This window comes from Sparus aurata, chromosome 1, assembly GCF_900880675.1.
Source record: "Sparus aurata chromosome 1, fSpaAur1.1, whole genome shotgun sequence".
Lineage (NCBI taxonomy): Eukaryota > Metazoa > Chordata > Actinopteri > Spariformes > Sparidae > Sparus > Sparus aurata.
The window spans coordinates 7,437,235-7,456,576 of record NC_044187.1 but is presented as its reverse complement, the minus strand read 5'-3'; the positions used below and the strand labels follow the sequence as shown (position 1 = coordinate 7,456,576).

Genomic DNA, 19,342 nt, shown 5'->3' with positions numbered 1-19,342 from the left:
GTTGCCTGGTTGCGGGCTCTAATGCTTCCACCCGACAATCTGTTTCTTTTACCGCAGCATCCTCATCCCCGCGGTGTGCTTTCGTTCTCTGCTCCAGGGATCTAAAGACATCAGATGGGCTTAAGTTACAAGCTGCAAAAATGCTTCGGGCCCAGTCGTAGCTTTTAATATCCACCAGGAAACATAAACATGCACAACTGGGGAGAGAAAGAAAGCTTTCCCCGGGCTTTGCCTTACCTATCCAAATATCCCTACTTCTCCCTCCCTCATTATCTCCTCTCTCTCTCTCCTATGTCACCCTCTCCTCCAATAAAAACTATACATCTTATTCTTTTCCAATCTCCTTATTTGCCCATCTAATGGAATTCTACAGTCACGTATTCAAATGCACCTGATTGCCTTCCCTGTGGCTAATGGCATTCTACTTATTGCCCGCTACTGCACCCCAGGGAGTCCTTTACCGATTTGCATTGCATATCTCTATCTGTGAACGCTTTGAGTCTCTACACGGATGGATTCATACCTTTTGAAGAAGTCAGCAAGTGCAATGTTCCCAAAACCGTGTAATAGAGTGATTACCCGTGATTTGAGTTAGGGAGGCTTTTCTGTTGTGGTTGTCTGAATTGTGTTAACCTGTAGTTTTTGCTGTCTGCAACTATTTTCTGTTTAGTAACCCTGGATGTGACCTTTTTAGTTTCATGACTTTTAAAGCCGCCCTAAAAAAACATTCAAAACCCAATGCAGGGTTTCATAAATGCATGAGCATCTATCACAAAATAAGCCTGTTTACATATTTTATGAAGAGCGTTGAACACGGTGAGAGACCCTTTTCACAGAAGATCCAACAAACCCGAAACTGTTTAGCAGCTTCATCGGTTGTTGTGAAACCTGCCACTTGTCTCCGAGGAGACCTTCAGTAATGCTGTTTACACTTCGCAACGAAATGTACAAATGGGGAAAAGACTGGGATTTGTTTATTTTTGGGTGCACATGACAGTAACAAACGTCTTTTGTATCAGAATAAAAACTGCAAGAATCATCGCTACTCAAAACTTCATACAGGGTGATAAAAAAACTGGTCACATCGGATAATGTTGTTAGGTCACGTTGTGTATGATGTGGTATAGTCGCCTAAACATTTACTTTGTACTATTTAACTGTCATCTTAGGGTGGGTGCAAGAGTAGGGATGGTTCAACCACGAAATCAGTGTCTACACAATTGGACCCACCGTACCTAAATGTAGAAGTACACATGATTTAATACAGCAAAGGTAAATATGAGTATCATCTGTTCGTGTAATGAGCAAATGCTCCTTTGTGTCCGACAGGTGGGAAACCTCGGTCTGCTCTTCATGTTGCTGTTCTTCATCTACGCAGCTCTGGGAGTGGAGCTGTTTGGAGAGCTGGGTAAGTCTGCTCAACCACGATCTGTTCCTAAACAAGCGGTTTTAAAAAACACTTTAATAACTGTACCCAGAAACAAGCCATGACCTATTCCTTCTTGAAAAAACTTTCACTAATTATCACAACACCATGTGGCTCATCAGAGTAGTGTTTGTTCAGTCGCCGTCTGTTGGGCCACACTGTTGTGTCTAAATTGAAAATGAGCTTTCCAATTTGAATTTGGCTTATCAGATAAACATAATGACTGAACTCTACTCAAGATATTGCAGTCATTTCTACAAATCTCTAGCTTAAAGAAATAGTTTTAGTGAAAATGAAGAGAAAAAGGATAATCCTGGAAGTCAAAGTCAGGTAATGTGAAACCACAAATCAATCAGCCAAAGAATTAAGTGGAATAAACTCCACAATGAAAATTAATCACAATCATGTTAACAGGTCCACTGTGCTCAGTAAGGAGTACCGAGATCTGATTTGGGTTTATTTTCCATTCCTCTTTGGCACCAAAACTCTCCAACCTGATTGGATGACAGATCTGTGTTGAGACCATAGCCCCTTCCATGCATGTGCGGGCTTGGCTTGCCTCATTGTCCAGCATGGCAGAGGTTCCAATCTCTATCCCAACAAGGCTGCTTCCTTGAAAGTGTGTCTTTAACTGATGACCCACTTGCCTTGAAGCAATGACATTTACATTAAAAGCAGCTCCTTGTGCAATGACTGTTGACAGCTGCCTACTTATTATGGATTTTCAGCCGTTGTTTTTCAAGCGATGAGCATTATACACTAATCAAAACCGGAGAAGGATGACAAAATTGATCTATAAAAAGTAGAATGAGCTACCATTCATCTCTGAATGATGATAAAGCCCATCCGACTTTACCACAACCTGCTTCGAGGCATCCTTGGAGCCAATTCTAGAGATGATCCATCCAACTCTGCATATTTAAACTGATCAAAACACAAATCAATGCAGCATGGTTTGACTTGGTGCGGGCATAAGTGCCAATGAAAAAGCCCTACACGTAAGCATATGTGGCACTTGGATACTAGCTTTGGCGACAATATTATCTACTAGACTTGAAGTCCTGTTCAAACTGACATTCAACAGATCACGTTATGTTGAATAACTGCAGTTGTCTTTGTCCATTTTGACCCAGATGAAGACGAAATGGTGTCAAATTGTCTCCATTATTTAAAGCTGTGAATCGGTGTTCCCCAGTCTGGCTCATTTCCAATATAGCAGAATGAAGGAAAACAACAAAGCAAACTTTGCTGAGACTGTTTTGACCAAAGAAACCAATATAAAGTTGTGCTCTCCCACACAGCGTTTATAAAAGTTTGATGTTACCAACATTTCATTCTCTGTCCCCTTTCTTTCTCTTCTCCCCTCTTACTTTTTCTCATCACATCTTCTCTCAGTGTGTAACGCTGACTACCCGTGTGAAGGAATGAGCCGACACGCCACCTTTGAAAACTTTGGGATGGCCTTCCTCACACTCTTTCAGGTTTCCACCGGAGACAATTGGAACGGCATCATGAAGGTAATACAGTTTACAGCAAGTTCATATTACACTCGATCACTTGACATTTGCCACTTGGACCGGGAGATGTAATTGACAACACTGATCGATTCTCACTTTTCTGCACCGCCACCTTATCTCCTACGTTACAGGCGGCACAAATTTTCTGAAATGAAGTTCAGGCTGGAAGGCGACTGTACTTATGTGTCTAGACATATGTACAAGCATCTACTTTGTGAGCTGCCCATACCTATTTTACACCAATCTCAGCCCAGACAGAAGTCAAGAAGAATTGTAATTGAAGGTCTTCAGATCAGATCCCAGGAGCAGATGATATTTAGGCAGGGGTAATGAGTGCGTCCTGTAGTAAAGGTGGTGCTGGAAAAGTAAATGTGCACTTCAATGCATGAATAAAGATTAACATTTCCACTCACAAAATCTGATCCATATTTGATCCCTGTCTTCATTATCTTGTCTCTTGCACTCTAATCACACCCAAGTACCTTGAGCTCTTAAAAATTTGATCACAGCCCATTCCAGAGAGAAAGTTAATCAGCGCTGATTACGCTCTTAAAAAGACTGACTGACTGTTGACGAAGGCAAGACAGACAGGAGCAGTTGTCAGCTTTCAACAGGCCTGATTGTGAGAGTTTGACAATGTGCTTTGTGAAGATGTTACAAATTGCTCACTCATGTTCACTCTGAATGAGTCACTCTTGATTCAACATGAAGGAATTACCCATCAAATCGTTTCCTTCGAATAACAATCAGATCCTGATAAAACAAACACACTAATACCAGATTCAACCCTTTTAAGCATTGTAACCATTACTTTACGATTTATTTATTCATTTTAGCTCTGAATAATAATGAGTTCAATAACTGATTATTCGCTGGACAGAATTCAATGTGAAATCAGAGTGTGAGCTTTACTGTTATTAACCGGGCACTGCATTGCTTTTCCCAGGATAGCTTAGGCACGACCCGCCCTACTCTGCCTCTGATTATCTTACCCTGTTATCACCATCATTGCAACTGACCAATCATGCTGTCACAGCGTTGTGACTTGTAATGATGGTGTTTCTGGATCATCAAAATCAATGATGTTCCAAGACCATCTTTTAAAGTTACCAAAGGGTGGGAAAAAAACTTCTTCTACAGGAAGCCGTCACGGCAGAGTGGGTCATTTATAGGAATCGCACTTAGGAGAAAAGGGTTGGGATCCCAGTTGGAACATATTTTTATATTGATTAACTAAGGGGTTCAATGGGTACTCAACTGTAAGCACTTTGGTGGAAACGCACTGTAAGATCACTTATTATTTTTGGTTTCTTTAAAGTTTTCTGACATTGATTGGTTGGGTTTCGACAACAAACATACTTGGGTAGTTTTAGAAAAAACATGGTCCTTTCACAAGATTAAACAAGTGTTTGAACGGATAACTTCTCCCATGTGCATCTTTTTCCAGTCTTTCTTTGTATTTGTCTTTCTTTCATAAGGGTATGACGTTACAAAAATGTGATCAGTTTCAATGCACCGTTAATTACAATGTTCCACAAACGCCACCAAGATGGAGATATTATGTTGTACATGTAACTAATCATCAGTCCTCATGACTAAACCTAACAAACCCAACCTATCAATGCAACAAGTACAAGCCAACAGCACCAGTCATTACATCCTTTCCTCAGTAGTCACCTCATGCAGCCCTTCGGCACTATGAGCTGTTTTAATAAGAAGGTGCAAGACATACAACTCTTCACTTTAATTGCTTGCAGATAAAACTAGAGCCCATTGTGTTTTTGTGAGTAGAGCTGAATGTAAACATTTCTTTGTCCACAGAGCTCCTTCCTTCCATCTGTGATGAACATAATTACTTTCTTCTGCTCTCTGATCACTTACAATAAACTATTCTCAAACTAATTGATGCCTCTGTCCTTTCCTTCACCTTTCCTGCCTGTTTCCTCTTTCTGTTCGTCTGTCTGACCCATCCATTGTTCCTCGCCACTATACATTCCCAATACGCCACCTCCAACCAGGACACACTGAGGGAGTGCCCACCTGATCACGGCAGCGACTACGGCTGCCACGCTGGACTACAGTTCATCTCCCCGATGTATTTCGTGTCCTTCGTGCTCACGGCTCAGTTTGTCCTTATAAACGTGGTGGTCGCCGTGCTCATGAAGCACCTGGACGATTCCAACAAGGAGGCGCAGGAGGACGCCGAGATGGACGCAGAGATCGAGCTGGAGCTGGCTCAGGGAGGCCTCTGCTGTATGATGGGGGGCATCGGCGCCATCGCTGGGGCCACAGGTGCCGCCGCAAGTGGGGCCGCAGTGGGCGGAGGAGCGGCTGGTGCAATTACAGCAGGGACTGTCGGTGGTCCGAGTGGCGGGGTGATTGCGCCGCTACGAGATGGAGGAGGAGGCGGCGCAGCTCATGAGGGACGCGCACACCATCGATGTCGGCTCTACTCTCCGGCACAGGTAAGTGAACTTTCAGACTTTCAAGAGAGTAATCACTGCTGACACAGAACCACTTCTACTTAATAATTCAGATTAAAGTTGGGTAATATAGTGCTTTGGTTCATGTCGACAATAAAACAAATTCCAGTTCTTTTAGAATCGCTAAGTGCTCTTTACTTTTTTGCCCTTTACTTCCCAATTCACTCATTGCGAAAGGACTATTGTCCCCAAGGGGGAAGCAACAGTACTCTGGATTTAAACAAAGTATTTCTTTTCTAAGACCGAGTGGTATGATATCAATAGGGATTCTATTATTTACACTGCACTGAGCAATAATTCAAATGAAAAGTATTCTTGCATCTCCACAGCAATGTATCAGCGCTGGAGAAAGGTCCCGCTGCACATCTTATCATTCTGGTCTATGGGGGAAAAAATATTTTGGCTTGTTTGTAATTCTTTAAACTAATCACAATGATCGTAGGAGGCAAAAAAACAGGGATGCACTAACTTAGGAGGAGGTAAATGCCCACTAAAACAGGTTGGCAATGGCAGGCTATACCTGCAGTCTCTTCTCTCCAGAAGCTAATCCTGTGGGATCATGAGTGATGAGCTGATGAGCTGTGAGGCTGCTGATTTCCCAAGTGCAGACTCCCCTGCAGCAAAGAAGCCTGTCTGAATTCAGACGACAGTGTCAGGCTGATGAATCACTGGTCATTCAACAATATAATCACAAATTCACCGATCTTATCGTTGATAGTGACAGCCTGAGAGGTGTTGTTTTCTAACCAGAAGATCAGTCTGAGGGCGAATCGGATGGTTTCTGCCTCTCGTGTGTGAGGATTTGCTGTTTTGCCGTATGTTTTTAGACGACTTCAGACAAAACAAGCAAGTTGCAGATCCCAGAACTTCTGATTTGCATGCTTCATTATGTTCTAATTGATCAAGAGATTAATCTACAACGGAAATACCTATAAGTTGCAGCAGCAGGATAACAAACAATTGGACCTCTGTGATGATTTAAAAGAATTCACCGCCTGCACAAGTTTTCTCATATATACAGTTTATCTGTATGAGTCATGAACAGTGTCCTCCACAGCAGAGGAAAACACTCATGAATAATAATGCCTCAGTCTGTATGACTTTGGAGATTTAACAGAAATAAACTAAAATGAAAATGCATAACTGAAACAAACTTAATGCAAAATTAATTATCTTGCCCTTTCTTGTTAATTTTGTTGTTATTTTATGATCTGTGTGATAATTTTGGCTAATTGTAGACTACAGAACAGCAATTAGGAAAACTCTTTCACTACGTCAGTGTCTTTCTGCTGTCAGAACGAACATCTGCTGTAACGTCACCTGGCGTACGGCCTGTTCTCTTTCCTGTGTCACTCAACCAGCTGCCTCCCATAAAGATCAGGGACCCCTTTTTCTTTAGAGAAACATTTCATAGCATCTAACTTTATGTTAAACCACTCTTTTCTCTCACTTTTCTCACTCTGACATGTTGTTAGCTTCTGAATTCATATTTTGATTTTGTTCCGGTTCCCCCAATACACCGCTGACACCGCTACATCTGTTACGTTTTCATCTGCCAACTTACAAAAGCACTGTTTGAAGCTCGGTGATGTAAAACTCTTCTTCTTTTTTTTACTCTTAGCTGACATTTTGTGAATGAAGCACAGCCACAAACGGAGCAGAACACATATATAGAAGTGTAGGTGGGCGTAGACTTTGCAGAAGATTGTATTTCACGAGCACACACCTCGTGGTGAAGCGGTGGCATACATCAGGTTGAGACGAGAACGTTTTTGCAGAGCATGTTTTGGTTGATGTTGTCACTTTTGAGACATGTGACTGAGGAAATGAATTGTGATTCGTTAATGAACACACAAAGGCAAAAATTACTAATGAAAGCCAAAGTCTTAAGCTCTCAGGGTTTTCTATTTGTTCCAGAAATAAAGCTTTTAGTGAACATTGACAAGTTTTTTCAGAAACCCCTCAGGTTTTAAGAGGTATTTTCAAATAATGTCTTGGGTTTTAGAAAGCATTTTTAATGTGTGTCCTCGGTCTTGATGGGTTTAGAGTTTGCTGAATCCAGCTCCAACACATGTTTAGCATGTTTATCTTGTTTATTATGAAGGATTCATTTCTAATTTTTTCACTTTATAAAACAGTTGTTGCACATCTTTTGCTGCACATCTGGAGTTATTTTCTATTCATGACAGACAGCAGCACTACCTTTTTCAAATACAAGGTGTTGATGACTTATACACACCTGCGTGCATACATGCATACATGCATTAGAACATACGACACGTCACTAAAACTTCTGCGGAGGAACCACGAGCAAAGACACACACGTGCACGGATATTAAATGGCGGCTGTCTCCACCGTTCTAAAAATACCAGGAGTGGGGGCAGCGGCGGCGGAGGCTCTCATTCTTCAGCTCCCTGATTGCTGCAACTCAAACAGCAAGTCAGTGCAAGCTACATGTATAATCACACTCACCTAAAAAATGATAGCACCTGCAGATGAGAACAGGTATTTTTAGATCTTCGCTCGCAGAGGTGGAAAGAAAAAAAACAGGTAAATAAACAAAGGCAGAAACAAAGGGAGTGGGGGGGAACGAGAGTCAAGAAACGGAAGGAGGGAAAATAGAACAAATATAAAAATGACAATTGAGGCCAACAGATGGGGAGAGAGAGAAAATTAGATGAGGGCAAGTAACCGGGTGCTGCAGCGAGTCACTGAGCAGGTGGCTGAATGAGTGACTCAGTGATCGACGGCTGTGATTTAACTTTTTGACTGAGTGATCACCGAGAGCGACTGAGGGTGTGTTTGCACCGAGCGAGTCTACGGTGGAGTGTTTACTCCTTAACTCTAATGCGTCTGGGCAGGTGACAGCAGTGCTGGGTAAACTGCAAGGTGGCTCATTAGAAATGACCCCGTAAACACAAACGCTGATTAGTAGAGGGAGCTGGGTGTTGGCATCTGATTGCTGGCTGTGCCTTAGACCAAGAAAGACACAACGACAAAGAGCCTGTCTGGGCCTACTCCCATTAATTCTTCATATGGTTGGAAATATACTGCAGATAAAGTTCATCAGTCATGTTAAAGCTGGGAACAGACCTTTGGCGCGGAAACGTATAAGGTCAAGACACCCGGAACATGCACTGGAACAAACACTTAATGGAGAAATTCAGTAGATACAAGACGCAGTGGAGCAGAGAATACATCGAGCAATTTCAATTTCAATCGATGTCCTCAAAAACATTGAGGAAAAATGCTCATTGATGCAGTTGTGGATTTAGAGACACTGGAAACAAGGACTGGAGGTGGAAGTGAGGCAAAGCGTAAACCAACATTTTGGATTTTTCTGCCACTTGGGGGCAGCAGCAACAAGCACAAACTAGAACAAGTTGATTTTTTTGGCTGCGGTCCCACTGCCAGGACCTTCCTCAGAGACTGGGAACGTTTGGAGGAACTCGGTGGAGGTTTAGAAAAAGTATGGGAGTTTTGGGGTTGCTGCTTGTAGCTACAAACCAAACACATCAGCAAGTAGTTACTTGGGATGAGAAGTGTCGGGTACTCTGGTTGGACACAAAGCTTTTAAGTTGTCACAGATGTCTCAAACTTCTCAGCAAACGGTTGTATGTAAGTTTAAAGTCTTCTCCAGTACGACATGATGCTCATTTTGTAAATATTTTGTAAATGATGGTCTTTGTGACCTTCAAAGTCGTGACCATGGCCAGCATCCTTGGGTTCTCTGCTAGGCTCCACCCTCTTGTCCAGATATGGTCACTTCTGTCCCCTGTAAATCAAAATGGTGACAGCCGTAACGCAAAACTCAACCTCAAAACTGTAGTCACCAAACAAATGATTGGCGTCATGGTGGGTTTACACGAGTGGCTGAAAAAGCAATTACTGACTCAGAGACGGTTTGAATTTGTCTCCCACCGACGACACCATCTGGCCAGACTGAAATAGACTCAGACTTCTTCCGATCACTTGTCACACTATCGAAACTATAATCAGCCCAACAGTTACGATCCTAATGTCCAACCTTTGAGCTAAAATGATCTGGACTTGAGCCCGACTTCTCACGGACTCACTGGTGTGTTTTATAAAATGTGCAAGGGAACTGAATGAACCCGAGTCATCTTTTTTACTTTATGTCAGACCGAAGGAAATGAATACTGTCATCCATCTTAAAGAATGACACCAAATCAGTGGGTGAGAGAGGAGGGGAGGAGAGAACAGAGAGAGAGGCTCGCTGTGGAAGACACTGGGAGATTGTGAGTGGGTGGCAGGCTCCGCCACAGTCTCATTGTGCTTATACCTCATTGTCTGTCAGCCGACTGGTATTTTTAACCAGGAGAGGAGTTAAAAATGAGAACGAGGCGGGAGTCTTTACGCGTGTCGTCTTATATTCATTGTATTTTAAAATCTTGCTTCTGATTAGCCAGCAGATGGCTTTGTCGGGATATGAGCGCAGTGTTGGGCCTATTTTTGTGAGCAATTCATATTGAGATTAAGATGTTTCTTTTTTTTCTCCCATGGAGCACTCAGCCAACAGAAACCAGAGTCAAGACAGACACGGCGGCGAAGGGAAAATAAGTATAAATGAAAAAAAAAAGACAAATACAAAAGTAAGAGGGATGTTAAACTTTGCATAAAAAAGTACTTAAGCACACAGAAGTCCAATAATGGATCAGACTTTAAATATCACTGGAGAGGGATTACATCTTCTCGTTGTAACCGTCACAAATTCTTTGGTTAAAAGTTCGACACAAAGATAAATTCCTGCCGTTTTGCAGTGCGATCAATTCGGAGGCATTACGGCACTTATCTACGTCTCGTCTCAGGGATAAATAACACAAGTGAGGAGCACAAACAACAAAGTGTGCAGCAACCAGGCGAACAAATCAAACAATAATCAGAGCTGCATATACTTACAGATGCAGCTTCCTCTTATAAAAGGGTGCAAAGGGAGAGCGGGAACGAGCCAATAGAACACAACGCTCATTAAAACATCTCATTCCAGTCTTATTATTGTATATGTATTGTATCTCTCTGCAGAAACTCAATACATTCCCACTGTTCTCTGGGATCATTAAGACTCCCTGTGGAGACTTTGTGAAGTCCATAGAAGTTCATAAATAAGTTCCCAACAGAATCATTGCGGTTTTGTCTTTGCTGTATTATGCGAATAAGGAAAGATAAGGGCCCAGGTGTAGAATCCCACCTTTAACTCCACACTCAGTCCAAAAATGGATAACCTGACAGAAGGTGCAAACCATCTGGAATAAGTTAATTCTGAATAAAACAACTGCGTAACACCGGCGGACCAGTATTATTCAGATTGCACATTGACCAGCTCACGCTCTTGGAAGCACTTCACTTGCTAATGACTCCGGCACTAGATGACTGTGGTGATGAATGAACAAAAGATGAGTGGGGAAAAAAAGCCAATCAAACGTCTTGAAGTGGACACTCACTGGACGTAATTATGAAGGTCACAAAAAAAAACCTCATCAGAGAGAGAAAGGAGACAAAACAAGAGGGATGATTACCTTTTAATGGAGCGCCTCTTCATTTTTAACTGTAGTCAGCTTGATGGCTGCATGCATATTTTCATATATATATATACACAAACACACACACATGCACAGACGTATTTTGTCTTCAAGTCATCATATCTTGGATTTGAGGAAAAGAAAAACATCAAAAATAAATTAATAAATAAACTGAAAAGCTGGACGATCCACAGTGTGGGATTCAGAGTGGATCAGACCGTTTCCTGATGGGAGGAACCAGATGGCAGTGCAGTGGATCAAACAGGGTCATGGGCTCCATTTACCACAACCAAGGCCCCCCAGCTTAGCCAATCAATCAGGCCGCCTCACCCCTCGCTGTGCATCTCCCCACACTCACTTGAAACAATGTGTGTGTGTGTGCGTATAGTACCTCAGTGGGGGCTGCCAAGGTCCGACTATCGACCGGTTGCCCTCTTCACCTCACACCCTTCGCAGAAGCTCTCACGTGGAGAGAAATAGTAGAAAAGAGCAGAAACCAGAGGGGAACGAGCAGTTTAAACTTTAAACGTGGCAGCAGGAAAAGGTGAGCTGACATGGAAACATTTACCTTATACGAGGAGCGAGACAGAGATACAGAAAAACTTGGTTTGGCTTCAAATGGAAATTCAACTGCTAATTAGCTACAAAGACACTAAAATGATCCCCAGAATACCAACTGTAGGCTTTGTACTTGACCTTTACCTGCTTCCAACCACATTTCCTCTCATTTAAGATGATGAATAAAGCGAGCATCTTGGAAAATAATAAATCATCTAAGGAGTAAACAGTACAACACAGTTTGGGGCCAACTCTCTGTCCAACTTTATCATTTGAATGCAAAGAAATGTGAGCCGGAAAATGTTGGTTCTAGGTCAGTCCAAATATTTGACTAATTTTGTGGATTGATGATATACGTAGCTACGATACTTTTGTACTGATCAGGTTAATTGCCAAGATCGGTTTGAATAATTACTGAAAAGACATGTGATGGGCAAAGACCAATGAGACCAATGTGTGAATTTCCTGGATGATGAAAAATCGAGATCCCTAAACAACGAGAACGAGGCACCAAGGGGAGAGAGAAGGAGGTCCCACGACGGCCGATGGTCGCCTCAGAGGGAATTGAAGCCATGTAAAGTAGACCGGTGTTTCGTTTTTTTAAGGGGGCCATGTAATTAATCTTACAACGCTGACATTCACATTTGGCCCTCTGGCTCGGCTTTAAGCAGGCTAAAGTCATCGATATCTGTCTTACACCTGCTGGCAGCAGCTGAATAACACCGGCTCCGGCAGATTGCTGTTAATTAAACAACACAAGGTGGAGTGTGTAGTACAGATGTCGTACAAAAGATGGGGGGAGGAAAGAGTCGGATGAAGGGAGAGAAAGGAGAGGAGGAGGAGGAAGATGGTGGTGCTGCAAGTAGATTAGAGAGGCGGACAAGGCATCTGTCACAAAGTCTTTGTGAGTACTTAGCTTAGCAATGAAGACTGGGAACAATGGGAATGTTATTTGTGCAACAACACCAGTTAACAGACTTACCGAGGGTCATGGGTCGGACTATTTCTTGGCTGGGACCAGTAACTTCCTGGACTCTCTGCACTGGTTGGCAAGAAATAGTCTGGCACGTTACTTCCTGTGAGACATCATGTGGGCTAGTTGCTGGATGGTTATCTGTGACTGACACGATTACAAGGAATTAAAAAGTATTTCAACATTTCAGGATCTGCACATATTTAGACCTCTGTTCCTCAGAGTGAGATCAGAAGACATGATTAGCCTAGCTTAGCATAAAGACTGAAAGCACAGGGAAACAGCTACCCTGGGGAAACTTAACTCAACCTAACTTAAAACTTAACTCTTAGTTCTGCTTTAAAAGAAAGGTGAAGGTGAAAAGCTCACTGTCTGAATCTGCATGTTCTACAAAATATATCAACTAATCCCTAAAATATGATGTTTACAGAATGTTTATATACATACATTTGTATTATTTATAACTAAAGATAAGAGGCAGAGTTAGTGCTAAAGTAGGCTGAACAGTATGTATCTGACTTTACTGCTTTAATTGGATTAATTACCATAATGTGCGTCCATAGAACTGTCTGTGCATGCTATAAATGATTTTATATATATATATATATATATGTATATATATATATATTTATTTCTATAGCTGCCAACCAAAACTGTACAATGTCTTCTCTTGAGTTCTAATATCACAAGCTGTACTTTATGCTAATTACAAAAACGTCAAGAAAAATCAATGCAGTGTGTTTGTGTGTGTGTTGCAGGAGAGCCAGTGGCTGGACAGTGTGTCTCTCCTGATTAAGGACTCGTTAGAGGGGGACATGATCGACAACCTCTCCGGTTCCGTTTTCCACCACTACTGTTCTCCTCCCGTCTGCAAGGACTGTAAGGGCCACTCACAAGAGGTCAGTGGGATCAGCAGCAAACGCACACATACAAACGCACACATACAAACACACACATACAAACACATCCCCTCCATCTTTTTCATTCAAGCCAGGAAGCTCTTATTTGTAGTCCAGTAGCCACGTTAAATAAAAGGTGCATTGTGCTTTAATTTCCTTTCTTTTTTACATTATTCGCCCCCGCACATTAGATGTAGCAGATTTATTTTCTATTCAGTAGTGCTACGGCAGTTGTTGTTTAACGCTCTAGATTTACATACCTTTGTTCTCACCTCTTAACTCGCGGTAATCGCATCACAGTGGGTGTGATTCACCTGGCGCATCTCCGAGCTGTCAATCACACGGAGATGCATCATCTAACAAAGTGTATGCAAATGCACACAGACAAAAAACGGCAATGTTGAAGGCATAAACTCAAATAAATTTCCTCTTAACCCACATATAAACACAAAAGCTATGCAGAACAGCTACGTTTTTGTCCATTTATATCCACTATACAAAGTGCAAATAAGTATGAATTAGCTTAAAGTACACCTTTGTACCAATTCAGTTTGAATTACAGCTTTTTACGTGAGTCATTACAGATCTTGTAGCATAATAATCGAGGCTCTGGGTGGTGCAGGGAAACCTTTTGCCCAGATATCTGGTTCTACGTCTGGCAGCTGTGTTTCTAATCGGCAGGGAGTGCTATTAAACTCACTTAAAACTCACTAGTGGGAAGCCGGTGAGGGATCATATCCTTGTTGCAGCATGAGGGATTCCTGAATGATCCGTTGACACCGTCCCCTTTGGTCTGAACCTTTCCTCGGTACTAAAGGGGAGATGGTAACAGCAATAATCAGAGCAGTTCTCCACCAGGTTGTGCAGCTCAACGCCGTGAGATTCTTCACACAAACCAGGTCCGCAGACGAAAACGAACCCAGTGTGTTTGCCCCTGAAATACAGAGAGAGAGAGAAACACATGTCCGACTATCATATTAATGTACTGTATGTGGCTTTACCGTATCACAGTAGCTGCGGTTTGTGTGTCAGTTAGCAGATGGAAGGAACATGACTAACTCTCATGAATATGTAGAGCTCTGCCAGACCGCACCAGCAGAAACAACGTAGGCATCTGTATCCCCCAGTCAGTGTAACATCAAACATCTCAGTGAACCAGCATCATCCTCCACTCCCCTTCCTGCTCACACAGTTCACTAGTAAATTACATCTATTTTTATATCTGTGCATCCATCCCCCCCTGATGTAACACCAGGGCATTCAAAAGACGCAACACATACATTATCAAGAACTGCAAATAATCCTTCACATGTTCCAAAGCTTTGGAACTTCCTGTGTTTTGTTATATACCATAATATCTACCGTCGTTTGGTCACGCCAGCCCCACAGCTAAAAATACTGTCCTGCTGTGTTACTTTTTTTTTTATTTTTTTTCCCGGAGCCATATGCTGCTCCCGCTTGCGGTTAATTTTAGCTCCGGGAAAATAATGAAAATCCAAATAAATTATTCAAATAAGCCGTCTTACCCATGAGGTGTAATGATTTCAAAATGAAGTTTGCAGCCAAAAAAAAAAAAAGAAAAAAAACCGTCTTGCGCGAATCCATAATGCCCGAGATTGAGAACGCGCTCTGCTCGGATAAATGTGAAATATATCCTCACTAAAACCATTTTCCCCCCCAGAAAAATCCCAGCAAGGTGAGAAGAAGGTCTCCTTTATATCTCTGCAATAGATATGCAGATGGGCAATGAATTTGCAATCAAGGCACTGTACAGTATTGTAATGGTGTTTTCATAGCTGCGGCGCAATGTCCTTGTTTTCAATGACACCGTGTGTGACCGTCATCTGTGAATGTTGCAGTCATGAAGCCCCTTTTAGATAGAAAAGGTGGCACATTTGCAGCAAGGTAAAGGCTGCAATGTGCCGCCTTGTCTATCTTAAAGAGAGGTGTAATATTCCTTCTTTTCCAAAAAGCCGCCACTTGGCCTCCACTGTGGTAGGCGTAAACATGTGACGTGACGTGAAGCACGAAGTTTGGCGTGAACAGTGAAAACAGGTCGAATTTGTCTTCAAAATAAGAGCTTTACATTGCACCTCATTGGAGTTTAGAACTGGGTTCTTAGCGGGGGGCTTTTAATTTGAAAGTAGCGACTGTTCCTAGCTTGCCGCTACAACAACAAGCGGACAACGAAGACAGCTACAGAGACCGAGGAGACGCTAGCATCTCCTGTATCTCAGCGGCTGTCCAGCTGCTCAGCTTGACGTCTGACGACGGATGAAGTGATGGACTGACTGCTGTGATCAGCTGTTTCCTGGTTTTAAAACTCCCCGGCTGTGGGTCGCACAACAGTGCAGGTCATCGACACCTCCACCCATCTCACACAATTGCCGGCACATCGACGGCTCGGATTTACAAAGCAATGGAGGTGGAAAAAAGTGTACCCTCCGATGCGTCAAATTGGCGGACCAAAACAGACCACTAATTCACCCCCTTCGTATAAATCCACAGACCTAGCCGCAAAAAGGACGGCCACATTGGCGACTTGCTCTCCAGTATAAAAACGGCTAGTGCTGAGAGGAAGATGCTGACGGAATCACATTTTTAAACCCCTTAAAGTTATCAGAAGTAGTGAGGTTCCATGATATACACACTGTACATGGTATTTTTTTTTTTTTATAATTTCAGTTCATTCCAATTTAAATCAGATACAGGAAATACAGAGTATGTATCCTTTATAAAGATGCAAATAGCTTCATCTAATATTGCAGGGCTCGCCTGTAAAATGTCGGCCTTTTCACCAACGCCCGAGAAATGTTCCCCCGTCTCGTGCAATCATGACATTTCTCTCTCAGGTCCAATCACACGTTTTCAACATCAAGCGATTTACTCAAATCTGTCCATTCGGTAGTGACGCACACGGACGCGTGAATCAATCACGGCCGGGAACTAGAGCTCCATTTCAGCTCGGTGCAGAGGTGATTCCATGATTTCAACCCGATGTTCAGTATATGCAGATTGCACACTTCAATCTGTAGCTGTGTAGTTATTTATGTGGGGGCGGGTCATCGTGTGAGTCACAGCGGCTCACTGTGGATGTGGTTCAGACATCAGAACACACGTGAACACTGTGACCTCCCTCAGCAGCTCTTTTTTTCTCCTGAGATGAAATAACCACAGCTTATTTTACTTCACTGCTCTCTCTGTAGATACAAAAGGTGTTGAAATGTGTGTATAATGTGGCCTTCAGTTCACACAGGACTCTTTATTCTCCTCTCCCTGAAAATCTCTCCTTACAATGTGGTCAAATTGTGTTCATCCTCCATCCACTGTGTGTTAATTAAAAAAACAACTTAACTATGTTCCATGTTCTGAGATATTGGTTCTGTAGTGCTGATTGAATTTTACTTGAGTGGCGTCCATGATTTTACAGACGTAAACACACTGAACACTTGAAACTGATCGAATAACGCGATGTGTATTTTGAGGAAACTTTTAAAAGTCACACCGCTTCAAATGCGACATTTCCGTGTCTGCAATCATTTACATTTTGTTGGTTTAAGTTTTAAATGTTAAGCCTCTTTTGATCGCCAACATTTTGTGGAAAACATTCATTTTACTTTTGAAACTGATAGAAGTGCAGCATAAATATGTTGTTATTGTAACCCAGGCTCAGGAACCCTTTGTTAAATTGAGTACGCCTTCTCCTCGAGATGTACTTTTGGTGATTTAAGATTTAAGTTCGAAAAATATGCATTTTACCCAGTCGCCCTTTTACTAAATCTAACAGCATGCATCTCTTTTTTTTTTTGTCTGGACATCTAGAAGCCGCAGTGTGCGGTGACATCACCACCTGTCGATCAATCGTACCGTCGATGCAAATTGACCGAGCGTCCTTGTGTTCTTCTCCTACAGATCAAACTGGCGGAGGTGGAGCAGGCGTCTCTGATGTCGGAGCAGCTGTCAGACAAGTCATCGTCTCTGGCGCTGCCTGACGACCTCAGCCTGGACGAACACAGCAGCTACCAGCTGCTGGTAAGAGACAGCCAGGTAGTCACGCACATTCACCGTCATTTCACACTCATGGATTCCTCTCTGAGATACACCGGGTGAACTCTACTGGAGCACATGGATTTATTTAGGCACCAAGCTATATTATGATAAGGACTGATGTTTCAACTCTGTGTCTTCATCAGACTCACCCAGAGGAAACGAAAATTGGAAAAGAGATCTCAGTAGTGTCTCATTCATTTCTCCTAGACAACTATGAGATCTATGTGAGACCAAAGTGAGGCTGTGGCTGATTTCTCCTGTTTCTCAATTGTTTCTCCTGAGAAACAGGTGCAGAAAATCTCAACTTGGGCTCCCTGTAAGTTTCAAAGGAGATCTCATCAAGCTCTCACTGAAGTTGCCAGTGCTAGAAAGGAGCAAGGTTTAAGCGGTAAAGTCTCAAGTCTCACCTATTGCTCCTAAGGAATTTTAGGAGAAACAAATGAGAAATGTTTGAGACCAAAAAAGACTACAACGAGACTGGAATGAGAACTCTCATTGAGCTCCTTTACGGCTCCATAGCCGTAAAGGAGCAAGCTTTGAGCAGTCAAATTTTCCTCTGGGTACATCCTCTCAAATAACCTCCACTAATCAGGACCAGAGTCCAGAGCAGGCTGGATAAAAGGGGAGGGGCCAATCAACTGCATGTGGGTGGGGCTCATAATTGGAACAGCAAACTTGTAAATAGTAAATATCATGTAAAATGACTCTGAATATCAATAATAAATATAAACACCAAAGTTATAGAAAGATTCACATGCTTTAAGGTAAGTTAAGAAAAGTTAAATGAGTTGACCTCCTCCTCCTCTTTTCCCGGCCTGTGCTGGAGGAGGTTACTTAAGAGGACGTGAGTCTCTGTGTTGTTTGATTCTGATGAAGACGCACATGGATTTGAGCTGTCAGTCCTTACACAAAGTGCGGTGCGTGTGTGTGATGTGTAAATGTGTTGCCAGGAGGCGTGTGTTACCCCTGTTGTAGCATGGCACCGCCCCGTGCTAAAGGTCCATAAAAGAATAATATTATATTCCCAGTTCGGTTTGGAAGAAATCGACTGGCCTGCACAGAGGTCCGACTCCGACACCTCTGGGATGAACCGGCAGCACTGACTGTGGGCCAGTTAGCTGTGTGGCCTTTTGGAAAGCCTGAAACTAGAAAAGTGGAGGCTGGCATCGGATAGCAGCACACTGATTTACCAATGAATATTTCAGTATCCTTAAACAGTTTTTACTTTACCCAGCCAAGCATTAAAGGTGCTTCTCTGAGAGAAAAACCCTGATGTGTGACATTAAGCCTAATAATCACTGACACACTAACGGGTACACGTCCTCGGGGCTTTTGGGAGTCACAACTCATGTCATCACACCCGTTCCATCTTGCTTATCATCATTAATTACTATTTACACGCTTTACTGTCTTGATTAAAACACCTGCCTCCCTCCGTGCTCTTGATGTGGACATGCAGGGGTGTGTGTGTGTGTGTGTGTGCACCTCTTTCATATCTCCATCTTCCCGTGAACACTTCCCTGTCGGCTCACGGCGGCTCCACCTGGCCCGTTTCATCAGTGCGTTATTGAAGGCCAGTTCATTTGATCCAGTTTACGACCAACAACAACAGCCGAGCAATTTGAAGCTTTGAAGCCCGCTGTTACTTTCTTTTTTTCTTTTTTTTTTTTTACCACATCCAGTTTTAATCAGACTTGTATAGATGGATAAAGGACGGGACATGAAAAGGGAGCCTTTTTGAAATTGGAAACAAATTGTTCTCAGATTTCCATTATGACAAGGGGAAATGAAAGGCTTGAGTTTGATATCGTCCGCGCTCCGTTGAACATCGGTGCACCTGGATATCACGCTCGTTCTCTCCGCGTCTCTTTGTCCCTCTTCCACTCCGCTCCTCT

The 19,342-nt window shown here is 42.7% G+C and overlaps 1 protein-coding gene across 2 annotated transcripts in view; it reads left to right on the top strand.

The window, feature by feature from the left end:
* The window catches only part of cacna1ib (calcium voltage-gated channel subunit alpha1 Ib), a 232,969-nt gene that overhangs the window by 201,225 nt on the left and 12,402 nt on the right, over window positions 1–19,342 (top strand). For both annotated transcript variants that reach the window (XM_030431025.1, XM_030431017.1), the window contains exons 31-35: window positions 1,330–1,408; window positions 2,822–2,943; window positions 4,962–5,408; window positions 13,257–13,397; window positions 17,310–17,444. In XM_030431025.1, the coding sequence (XP_030286885.1) occupies window positions 1,330–1,408; window positions 2,822–2,943; window positions 4,962–5,408; window positions 13,257–13,397; window positions 17,310–17,444 (924 nt within the window). The remainder of the gene's footprint in view (window positions 1–1,329; window positions 1,409–2,821; window positions 2,944–4,961; window positions 5,409–13,256; window positions 13,398–17,309; window positions 17,445–19,342) is intronic.